Source organism: Epinephelus moara, chromosome 20 (genome assembly GCF_006386435.1).
Source record: "Epinephelus moara isolate mb chromosome 20, YSFRI_EMoa_1.0, whole genome shotgun sequence".
In the NCBI taxonomy this organism is placed as follows: domain Eukaryota; kingdom Metazoa; phylum Chordata; class Actinopteri; order Perciformes; family Serranidae; genus Epinephelus; species Epinephelus moara.
Window position 1 is genome coordinate 14,903,000 of NC_065525.1, and position 12,854 is coordinate 14,915,853.

Below are 12,854 nucleotides of genomic sequence, written 5' to 3' on the forward strand. Positions count from 1 at the left end.
TAGACAATGAATTGGGAAAGATGTTCTAGATCAGTGGTTATCAACTGGTGGGTCGCAGTCCAAAAGTGGGTTGCGGGTCCATTCTGAATGGACCGAAAGTGATTCGCAAACGTGTCAGTTTTGTAAAAAACAAACTTGATTTTGAAGTACAGAAAATTTCTGGCACAGAGCTTTTATTTTGAAGAGCCATTTCCTGCCATAGAGTGAGTGACTAATGTGCAGCTACTTAACAGAGACAGCAAACTAGCTTGACGACATGGCCGAAACACAAGTATGACGCTAAATATTTTAAACTGTGTGGACCTTGAACTAATGACTAAAGAGAAATCCGGAACCCATGGCTGGTCCAGCTGGGAACCATTGTTTTAGATGACACTGGGAGCACCCAGGGTAATGATCTGAATATATGAGTACAATTTCTGTTTCAGACCTGAGGACACTATAATAGACTAAAGCTCATTTGGGCATTAAAAAGAAAACAAACACTCTGTGGGTCCACAAAATCAGGCCACTATTCCTCGTCTATGGAGCAGCTCCAGACTTTATACCCTATGACATCACAAGTTTGAGACTTACTTCTCTGCTTTCTGGCTTTGAGAGAGAGTAGCTCATGTTCACAAATACTGTTTGAACTTTCCTGGACCATGAAAAAAACATATTGGATTTTTTAGGGATAGTGCACCCAAAAATGAAAATTCAGCCATTATCTACTCACCCATATGCTGAGGGAGGCTCAGGTGAAGTTTTAGAGTCCTCACAACACTTGCGGAGACCCAAGGGGAGAGGGGGTAGCAACACAACTCCACCTAATGGAGGCTTGCGCGAGACTGTGAGACATGGGCACCGTGTTCATGTGTGTTCACTTGCTTTCGCTGGTCTTGCGCGCAAGCGTGCACACATGAATGCGGTCCACAGAGAGGCAGTCAGAGCTACAGGCTACAATGAGGCTAAAAACAGAGTTCAAATAACGTTTTTCCAAACAACTTTTTATGTCGGGGCTTCAGGACACTTGGATCACTACGGACGAGCAGTATGGAGATATTTTGTGGTTTCAATTATGTGTTTTTGGACGTTTTAATCTGGGGCACCGTAAGCCTCTATTAGGTGGAGCTGTGTTGCTACCCACTCTCCCCTGGGATCTCTGCAAGTGATGTGAGGACTCTAAAACTTCACCTGAGCCTCCATTGGCATATGGGTGAGTAGATAATCGGTGAATTTTCATTTTTTTTCAGCTGATGAATGGGTCTGCAATGGAAGCACGTGGTGTAACTGAACAGCGTCACTGTATTTCTATTAAAAATGTTTATTTTTGTCACAGACAGGGGGAAATAAGGTCCAGGATGAAAAATGCTGAAGTTATCCTTAAAATCAACACTCATGGTCTATCAAAATCTGAGAAAAGTATCAGCTATTGGAAAGTAACTAAAGCCTGTTGGAAATGTCACTAGATTACGTGTGTCCCGTATTTACACACAGTGTATAATTTTTTTTTTTAAAGTTTGGAACAACTTAACTCTATCTGGCTTTATCATTATATCTAAGTATTTTAATATCAAAAACCTTCAATGAGGCTGTTTTGTAGACTACGAAACTGCGTTGTAAAGAGTAGAGAGGATCTACTGGAATAAACTCACCAATATAACCTCTATATATTTTGAGAAAAAAAAAACTTGAATAGTCAAGGTGAATCATTTGAAACAAAAACTCAAGTCAGATTTGTTGCCAGGTTTTGAAAAAGGAGCTTTCGGAGCCTTAAAAGTTGCAAAATGTAGAGTGAAAGTTGCCAAGTTGGCAACTCTCTTTGGCTTGCTACACACACAGCTTTACTCACCAACCACTTCTGTACTTTGGCTCTTTTATCTTTTAGGTTTTAAGTGTATAGCAGAGAGCAGTCTTCTAAAGAGTCGATACTCGTGAATGAGACGCAAAATGATTTACTGAGCTGTTGACGTCCAAGACTGGAGCAGATCCTGCCAATGTGCACTGTAAACAGGCCTCTGATCCTGCCCAACACGTATTAAACCACCTGTTTAAAATCTATTTCATGACAATTTGTTTTCAGAGTCGCTTTGGGTGTTTGCACCCTCATATACCTGCCTGCAGATCAAGTTTACATTGGCCCTCTGCTGCTTCATGCTGGGCAGGCAGCGTGTGGAGTGAAGTTGTTGCCACATGGTTTTATATCAGGGGTTGATGAGAGCTGGAATACACACAGTTTATTTGCCATACCTGTTGGTGTTTATTTGAAATCCCACATACTGCTTTCCTGCTGGCAACCGTCCATGTTGTTTTAATGTACAATGCCTCTGCAAATAATGTTATTAGATATTTTCTGTTATGTTATCAGGGAGCAAAAAACTTGAACAAATAAAAAATGAGTGCCTGATAAGTGTTTTTAACAATATTTGAGTTTAATTTTCATTCAAATTATATACTGACAATGTAGAATAGATTATATTAAATGTGTGCTCATTTATGGCTCTGATACATATGGATTTCAGCGCCAGAGTCTTTTATGAGCTCTCTGTGGATCCACATTGGAGGTTATCACTTTTCCTTTTGTATGTAACGAGGTCCACATGACAGAGTGATGTTCTTGTTGGCCGGGAGCCCAGCCCTTCCACCTCACAGGCCCATCGCTCACATAGAGCTTTATGAGCTTTAGGTATGATTAAGGTATTGGGCAGAACTCAAACTGAGAGCATCGAAGTCAAAGGTGAACTAAATCCCTGAAATCGTAGCCCCATTTATGTGGATAAATCCTTTCCAGATGGACAGAAGGAACACAAGTGTGAGGTGAAGCACAAAGTGAAGCTGATAATTCAGTTTAACGTACAAAGAGAGGGGTAGAGGACCTGAGCGAGAGACGGAGAAGCAAAGCAAACACGAGACACGCGGCAAAGTCACACACACATATATATAAACACATAATGTCAACCAGCAGCTCAGAATAAGTCTCTTGGCAATTCCAAGTTAATCATTCCTCCCCTGAAGCAAACACACGCTGTCTGGAGCAAAAATAAGTTCCACGTGGTTATACCAAACTGGTGCCGTGTGTCCAGCGTGTATCCTCAGACCTGCCCTGACTGGCAATTACTTCTGCTCCAGTACACGATAACAGGAAGACCTCTTAAGTCGCTACGGCTCAGGCTGTCAACCTGCCTGAGAGGCCACACACTTTTATCACCCGCCTGTCACACGAGATATCCCTGGAATGATTATAGGGAGCCTGACGGAAATGGTTAACATGTATGTACAGAGAGACAATCGCACACATACAGCACATGCACACAGGCTGGGCTCCGCAGTGATTGGACCCTAATGGTTCAGCATGATAACGCTCCACTGAGAGGAGACATGTCTCACCCCATACACGTGCTTTGCCCCCGCCTTGGCCGCAAACATGGACAGGATCCCGGTCCCGCTTCCAACATCCAGCACTATCTTGTCCTTGAAGACGTGCTTGTTGTGGTACATGGAGTTCCTGTAGGTGAGCGTCCTCACTTCGTCCTTCAGCATCTCCTGGTTGAGCACATGACAGAGAATATCAGGAAGATGTTGACACAGCTAACCCCTGTGGAGGGTGACAATTTGTTTTGTTGAATTAAAAACACTGGCTGGATTTTCTGTGATATGTGCAGTGGAGCAGTGACAAATAACACACAGCCTTCACTTAATCTCACTCTATTACGTCTCAGCCATATGCTTCTATATTCAAATCCATAGTTGGTGTTTCTGAATAAGCCCCGTGAGCCTCCGGGCTCAGCCTGTCTGCATCTCTTACCGAGCGCATGCATGTGTGAGTGTGAAGAATATTCAGAAGTGACAAAAAAACACACCTGACCTACTTTCCAAAAATATAAAAAAAAATTCATCTCTACAATGCAGCTGAACTCTGATGGAAAAGGTAACAATGTGGGAAAATTCAAATATCATCTTGAATAGTTGAAATATGAGACACATAAAGAAATAAAGATTAAAAAAAAAGAATATATATGTAGTTAATAATGGCTTATTGTTGCGCAGGATTAAAGTTATTTTAATCAAAGTTGCCTCATTCTCCATCAAGTCCAGACAGACTGTGTGCAGAGCTTAAGAAGTGCATATGCCCTGAGTTAAGCCTCCCAGGCAGAATTTTTTCTCAGGCAGTGCTCAGACCTCATGTCCTTTGATGGGATTGGCTTGCTGTAACCCAAACCATGGTTCTAACCGTCTGTGACATATAGGATTTGGTTGTTATAGATTGTTGAGGCAGTCCAGAGCAGGAGGAGGCTGGGAGGCTCAGTTCAGGAAAAATGTCACACAATCATTTTGAAAGTGCCTTACCAACACACAATAAGAGGCAAAGGAAAAACAACGTGGAGACCAATGTCAGCAGAGAAGAAAGGTAACTATTAGTGCCAGTTTGTGGTTTCCTAATGGCCATGAGGACCCTCATGAAGTAAATTTTGTCATCTGCCCAAGTCTGAGAGAGTCTGCTCGTCTTGCAGTATGATGAAGGCTTTAGTGTGGCCTTTTAAAGTTGGACTGCATCCAGATTTGACTCACTTTTGCCTGATTTTGTTTTATTTTCAAAACAAACTTCGGGCAAAATCCATTGGAAAATGGTTTTGCGCTCCTTTTAAAGGAAAATTATTTTGTTTTTGTCATTTTATTACTACTTGGGACTTAACATTTGTAATTTAGCCATCACTCCTATTGGTTTTGATCATGTTTTATCCACAGACTTCATTGCTGAGATCTATGGGCAATAAAGCCACTGTCTTAGAGGTGCATGGAGAAACCAGACCACAGATAAAACAGGAAGTCTGCGGTTTAACTTTATTATCTGAGCCACTTATGGGGAAGTGATTAGGCGAACACAACTATCCATTTAAACGTCAACTTAGAGGGATATCTCCTGGTTCAACTGTGATCTGTTGCATCTCTAAATACTGAGTGGCATTACCTAACAACATCTTGTGCAGTTTGGATACACTGCAGTATAAATACGGGGACATTAATCATATAAGACTTTTATTTGTGACTTAACATTGTTGCAAAAATTTGCAGATGTATGCAAAGCTACCATTATCTGATGATGAATTAGTGCTACAAGGAAGATGCATTATTCCACAGATCATGTATTAACTGGAGGGAGTACAAGAGTCAATGCTTGTCCTTGAGCTTGTGGTGGAAATGCACAAACTAGATTTTGGTTCCCGACTTCAGTTCCTGACAGTAATTGGTGAAAAACAGTCAGCATGCATGTTTCACATCTGTCACATCTGAGAACAGACAACAGAAGAAGATGTTTTTGATTCTCACTGTGAAACGACATACAGCCGTACCTCATGAATGCCAAAGTGGGCGTAAGAGTCAAAGTAGTAATCCCGTGAGGTCATCTCCTCCGGGCTAAGGAACTTGGACATCTTCCCCCGCCCAGGACAGCTAGGGAGGCTGGCAGCATGGGGCGTGTGCGGTGGCAGAGGAGGCCGTGAGGCATGCTGTATGGAAGGCACCGGCTTGGGCAACGCGGTGGGCTGCGCCGATTGGGACGGAATTATGCGGATTGGCCGCGACTGTGGCTGTGGTTGCTAGAAAGAGAGAGATAAAGAAGGGAGAAAAAAAAACACTTCATTGAGGCTGAGGACTCTGGGCGTTTGTTATTCAAATCACTTAAGAAACAGAACGAGGAAGTAACAGCAACTGGCGATTGGCTTAGACTCATCAGCCGTTTCCCCACTTTCATCTGCTGTCATGCCTCTCAGCTCATCTGTCAGTCTTCTGTTCCATGAAGCAGCATGGTGAGTTCACAGAGACCAAAGAGTCCATCGAGTCTGGAGAATACTCTGATTACTGACATGAAGTCCGCCTGTCTGTCGACAGAAGGCAGAGATGGCAAGAAAGCTCTGCTCCGCACAGACGGTACACCCATAATGCCCTGATTATCACCTCTAAGGCCAGCTGGGAAGGTCTAGCCTTGGTGTGTGTGCATGTGTTGATATGTGTGTGTGAGAGACAGACAGATAGAGAGAGAGAAACAGACTCCCAGCATCTCAGCTTTGAGCCAGTAAGCCATTCTGGTGTTTATTCTCCGTCCAACTCTCAGCCTTCTAAAAATAAATGATAAATAATTGGCAAGGTGGACGAAAATAGATGGTGTTGACAGCGATGCTTTAGTATCATAACAGTATATTTAATTTTTAATCTGCAAGGAGAACACATTCAAAGGCTCATGTCTCAGGGAAGCTAATGAAAGTAAAGCAACAGTTCCATCTAAAACACATCATTTCTCATGCACCTTATGTCCTGTAATTTTAGATATAAAGTATTTTCCACTATTTCTATTTCCACTTCAGTTTGCATTTATGCAGTCTGATCTCGCAGCACACTCTGACACAGGCTGCAGCTGGAATTTTATTTTGCTACTTTATATTTCAGAGACTCCATTTATGTGCCGCATCTTCACCTCCAACTGAGGCCATTCAGCTCTTCAAAAAGCAGTTTTCCATTGTTGCCGTTGAGGTAATGAACAGCTGAGATAAGTTCATCTTAGCTGCTGAGATTACAACAATAACCTGTAGGAGCCAGTCCAACTCTACAACTATGATTTCAGGTATTTTCAGATCATTCTCCTACTTTAATCTTCACTTTGAAGTTCATCCTTTATCCTTTAATTTAATCTAACAAGGAGGCCTTGTAACAGAGTGAACACGGTGGATAACCTTACCTATAGATGAAGTCACACTGTTGTGACTTACAGCACCAGCGCTGTGTGGAACATGGATCTAGTGGACTTACAGTGGGATTTCTGTCAGCTGGATTGATTTTTCCTTGTTTGTGAGAGTCGATTCTCTCCCTCCCTCCCTCCCTCCCTCCCTTCTCCTCCTCCTACTGCATCTATCCCTTTAAGATGGCCATCATATTTATTTTTGTCCTCTTTTTTCCTGCTGGGCTTAAATGCCACAGACTGGGACACAGTGACCAAGAAATGATGTGAGATAATAACTGGTCACAGCATGGCGGGCTCACACTAAAGCTGACCTGGGCCAGTTACATCAGGTGTTCACTAATGACGCATTATGCAAGCTGCATGCAATTTCTGTCAGTCAGTGTGGCCAACACTTTGGTCCAGACTGAAATATGTCGACAGGTACTGGATGGATTCTCTTGCAAGTTTGTGCAGACATTCATGTTCCCCAGAGGATGTATCCTACCGACTCCTCTGACTAAACCTCTTGTGCTATCATGAGGTAATTAAAAAATGTTCACCGGGGTCACTGAGTTGAAATCACACACCTACAGCTTAGCCCACTGATGTTATACTCGTTGTAACCCTTGTCCTCAAATTTGTGGGCAGGACAGTTTTCTTGACTCGAGACATTGCTATCTCTGTGGTGGCTAAACAGAGTTTTACTATTCAAACTGCATTTGAAACATCCATCTCCCTTTAGCCTTTTGCTGTTGAACTGCAAGGACAGCCCTTATCCATCTCTTGCGATGTTAGTTTATATCAAGAGACAGAGGACCCTGGGAACAGAGGGATGACCCAAACTAGGATGGGGATCATGGTAAATCTGTACCTGCCAATCATCAGCATATTAGTATTGTCATTGTGAGCATGTTAGCACTGTATGCTGGTGTTAGCGCACCACTGTCCCTGTTTATGGAGCCACTAGCTCAGCTGTAGATTCTTAAGTCTCGTGAATGACATCTCATTTCATAGTTACCCAGATACTCCTGCTGCCATAGACGTCGATTAAATCCCGCAAATCTTAAAGCTACATTTGTATGGAAACTCTAAAATGCTCTTGAATGAGCTCGAATTGCAATATTCATTCAGTCATTTTCCATAACGGCTTATCCTGCTGGGGGTTGCAGGGGGCGCTATCCCTGCTAACATTAGGCAAGAGGCGAGGTACACCCTGGACAGGTCGCCAAACTATTGCAGGGCTGACACATAGAGACAGACAACCATTCACACTCACATTCACACCTACGGACAATTTAGAGTCACCAATTAGCCTGCATGTCTTTGGACTGTGGGAGGCTGAAGCTGAAGCTGGAGCACCCAGAGAAAACCCATGCTGACGCATACTCCACACAGGAGTGCTCCCCCACCCTGGGTTCAAACCACCAAACAAAGGGTTCGAACCAGGAAACCCTCTTGCTGTGAGGCGACAATGCTGACCACTGCACCACCATGCCGCCCAAGCTATAATAATTTGAGAAGTAGTCTATTCTAAATTGATTTGAAGCTGATGGTACACATAATATTAGAGGTGAGGCAAAACTTTCTTTGAAAAGACAAATTCTGAGTAACAATAGCTTAAAAAGTGCTGTGTTGGTTTTTGAAGGACCTGACAAAGACCTGCAGTAGTTGAAACATGTTGGCTCTTTTAATGATTTAACCACTACAATAAAGGCTTTTTAATATTTCCTTCATTGTTTTTTATATTTTTCGGAGTGCCTGGATTGCCTTCCTGTCACTGCTGTGATGGTGAATATGGAAAAAATAAAAACAAGTTGGGTGTGCCTACTTTATTTGTGTGGAACCTGTTGACAAACTAGAATTAGGTCAAACTAATTATATACATCACATGAAAATTTAATGTTCTAGTTTACTGAACTCAAATTTATTAGTTTTACTAAAAGTTTTACTTTTTAACTTTTACAAATGTAAATCATGTAGCCAGTAAGTATATTCTTTATGTTCATATAACATAAATGTCTAATTATGGTAAGCTTAAATGTCTCTTATTGATCAAGTGTGTTTTTAAGTTAGATCTATTGCCCCTTTGCTAAGTCCCGCCCCTGCACACAGACTGGCCAATTATATAATGTAGCATCTGGCAGCTCAAACCAGGGTCCGACAACAACACTGTGCTCCATTGACTCTAATGCAGTTGTTTCAGATTTCCTTCATTTTCAGGCTGGTTTTGTGGATTTGGAGCTAAATGTTGTGCCTTGGGCACGTCATGTGTTAATGATACTCGTTACGTTGAGAGGTTGGAAAAATATATACGTTTCTTCCCTGTTCCAAAACTTGCCTTGTCTGCTTCTCTCTGGAATCACTATTTCATTTTTCCAAAAATATGATAATATTTCACCAGGGAGTGCAGTTAGTTACAGTGTGGGCTCCATGCTTACTGCGACAGCTTGAGAGACCATCACAAGGGGCGGGGCTTAGTGAAAGGTCAATTATATACATCACATAAAAACCCAATGTTCTAGTTAACTGAACTCAAATGTATTAGTTTACTTTTACAAATGTGAAACATTCTACAGTAACTTAAAATATGCTTTAAGTTCCTATAACGTAAATGTCTAATTTGGGTTAGCTTAAGTATCTCTTATTGATCAGGTGTGTTTTAAAGTTGGATCAATTCACAGTCAGTGTGTTACCGTAATACAAGTTCATTTACTGAGATGAGCTTAACATTTTTGCTTTTAACTAACCTAAAACAATTTTGTGAAACCTGTTGGCAAATTAAATTTAATTAAAGTCACTACAAAGTACAAACAGTTGTTGTACAAGTTTGTCCTTACAGCAGTGAGCATGAGAACATTGAGAGGCATCAGTGTCTAAGCTGACTAAAGTTTACAGAGTTCTTGATTGCGAGAACATTGTGAGGAACTTGTAATTAAAAAAGGGAGACACCAACTGTTGAACTTCTCTTAATCCTTTAAGCCATGATGTTGATCTGAAAAGGGAGCACTTGAGTACAGCACAACAAATTAACCTACTATTTCTGTTAAGGATATTCTCACAACATGCGAATCATCAAGGAGGCTTTACTGTAACTGCACAGAGATGTGTTTAAACTCATGCATTACTTCATTCATATTATCTGAAATGCCAAGCAGATGTTTCCATTTAGCAACTGACCTAAAGTTAAACTGAGCTCAGCTATGAGATGCCGACACTCTCAGGTGTAAAGACTGCAGATAAAATCTCGGCATCCTTTAAAAATAACTCACAACAGCAGAAGCAAAAAACAGGATTTGATAAACAGCTGGCTCCCAGCCAACACTCAAAGAGTCAATAATTACAAGACAGGGCCACAGAAGGGGTGATTAAGACTGCCAAGATTAATACTGAATCGATGTGGGACTTTCTAAAAGTTGCAATGCAGAAAAAAGGGAAATCGCTGCGGGCCGTCATTAACAGGAAGATTAAAGTAGACTTGGGGCGCAGTGTGGTCAGAGGAGAGCAGCTGCAGAGAGTGTAACTGAGATCTCCTAAAACAGGAAGGAGAGGGTGGCACATGTCCTTGCCTCTGACCCATCCAGAGAGATAAACACATTTGGGGTTGTGTTTCAGACTGGATCATCGTCCCTATATGGAAGTGAGAATAGTTATATGAGAAGGACATTCAATTGGCACCTGTATTTGTACCTGAAGATGACCCAGGTTTGGATACTGTTACTCCTGAAAGTCAGGGATGACATCAGTAGGTTGAACTTTGTCCACTGAAGTGTTTCAATGCATATCCGGAAACAAAATGTACCAGATAGATGACTTAAAGGCTATAATGGCCTACTGAGGAGCTTTTTACTGTGATAAGGTCAAAGGAGATCAGCACTGCAGTCAGGAAAGAGAATCACTTTGGTCCTCTGCCATTACGCCACTTAGGTGCCTCTGAGAACACAAATATTCCAACATGGCAGAGAGCAGCAGAAGACAGAGATGCATCCGTCCAGGCAGTGTCTTCTTATCATAATGTATCAGGTGCCTGCTTCTCTCAGACGTGAGCGCATTGATAAAACGCTGAGAGTTTGAGCAAGGCTTCTCCTATGAATAAACTTGCTTTGAGGTAACTTTTCTCTCATGAATACTGTTAAATGCAGCGACATGAGGGCCGTCTCAACATCACAGGGTGCTTTTAAGCATTACTTATCAGCACTGCTCCTTCAGCATCCAGTCACACTGTGAATACAGATGTACCACCGCACTCAATAAAACACTGGGCTCATGTTGTGCTGCTATGAATTTATAGCTCAGGATAAAAAAGCCACAGTAGGTGAATTCTTGATCACATAATGTGCGTTTGGGAAAATCTGATTTTTTGGGGGGGACTCAAACTGTTCCCTGCATCCTGGGGATCCCCATCCAGAGCCCTATAGGGAGCCATGAATATAGACTTTCACCTCGCTGACGCATTAAGTCTTGAGCTTATCCTACTTTCCTCAAACACTGCTCCACACATCAGGTCCCAGCGTTTCCTCTGCAAGGTGCTGCAGTACCTTGGACAGCGCAAGTGATTCTGCTCTCAGAGCAGCGTGAAGCAGCAGCAGCAGCAGCAGCAGCATCCTCTGTCCCGTTCAGCCTCATCATGCTCACAGCATGCTTCTTATTAGATCTGGATCTTTTTATGTAAAGAGATTAAAATATATATTTTTAGACGCTGTCTGAGTGAACGGGTGAGGAAGAGCAGATCTTCCTTGCAACATCCTGTCAGTGAAATCTCACACTGAACTGCAGAACACACTAACAGTGGGAGCTACACGGTTAAAAAGAAAATGCATATTGCATCAAAATGCATGCATATTTTTCCCCATAAGTGTGCTCGGTGTTGGGAATGCTCTGCACAAAATGCCTGTTCCCCTGCAGACACTGAGCCTAACTGCTGTCTCACTATCCGGACAGCACCCTGCATTCAGTCCGAGCTGCAACTTCTGCTAAAGCTAGGACCACATGCTGCAGGATGCATTCAAAGCACTGTCATTTTTTCTACTTCTTAAAATCAAAGGTGTCTCTCACACTTACCTCAATGCTCTCAGACTCCGCCATTTTTCTCCTGAGGAGCATGCAGCGGGACGAGTGCTTAATTCCCATAGGAGCCAGCAGAAAAAAATGTGCTCACACTTAATAGAAGTAACCAGAATATGAAAAACAGTACGCTTTTTTCCTCATTTAGTTCATTATCATTAAATAAATCTCACTCACATCCCCAAATTGCAATGTTCTTTATAAATTCTAAGACTGAAAAAAGACACAAAACTACAAGAGCACCCGAAAGCATTGCAGCAGCTGTTGCCATAAAGTATAGTGGGTTCCATGGTGCAAAAGTTTGCAGTCCACCGGTGTGCTTTCCTGGAGAGCAGGAGAGGAAAAGGCATCATTTGGCATCAGCTGAGATGTTATAGATAGAAATGCACCGTCCTGTCCCCATGACCCGGCAGAGCGCAGAGAGGAGGCTCAGCAGATTGCAGCGGTGAAAAAGCAGCAGATTGTCATGAAAACACTGTTTTAGCCCCAGTTTGATTGATTCCTCTACCGCAACATTGTTTCTATAAATAGACCCGCTGCTGCCTCGCAGAGTGGAAAGACACGCCGCCGAGTACACGCGCAGAAAACGTGCCCCGCCAATTTCTTATTACCACACGCCACCATTAATGCCTCCTCCTGCTTTTCATTTTTTAATGAAACTCCTGTGGAAATCCAGCTCCATTTATTATTCCGCTCTCCATCCTGGCAAAGTGCTGAACGCCTGCCTGCCTGCCTGCCTGCCTGCCTGCCCAGAGAAAGTTGGAGCCGGCTCTCACTCCCCCCTGTTGAAGAGCGAGGACGCTCTGTGCTCAGGTTGCACACACACACATGCACACACACGCATTGAGAGAGAGATAATGTGAGAATATGACAACTCCTGTGTCAGAGAGCTGGCTGCTGTTTGTACTCCTGTTATATGCTTCACCTGCTCTGCTCACTCCACAGATGAACCAGGACAACCTCAACACACACATATTCACACACACACACACACACACACACACACACACACTTCTCCTTGATGCCTCCTCTCTTAGCTTTTAAAATAAAACTGACTTTTTTTTTAACTTCATTGTCACTAATAATTCCCACACCTTTG

General features: G+C 42.6%; 1 protein-coding gene across 1 annotated transcript in view; it reads right to left on the reverse strand.

Moving 5' to 3' along the window:
* Window positions 1-12,372, reverse strand: part of LOC126407996 (protein arginine N-methyltransferase 8-B) — a 38,860-nt gene extending 26,488 nt beyond the window's left edge. The window contains exons 1-3 of the mRNA XM_050073341.1: window positions 11,753-12,372; window positions 5,331-5,576; window positions 3,367-3,522 (exon numbers count right to left, since the gene is read on the reverse strand). Coding sequence (XP_049929298.1) covers window positions 3,367-3,522; window positions 5,331-5,576; window positions 11,753-11,821 — 471 coding nt within the window. The 5' untranslated portion in view covers window positions 11,822-12,372. The remainder of the gene's footprint in view (window positions 1-3,366; window positions 3,523-5,330; window positions 5,577-11,752) is intronic.
* Between the last annotated feature and the right edge of the window lie 482 nt (window positions 12,373-12,854).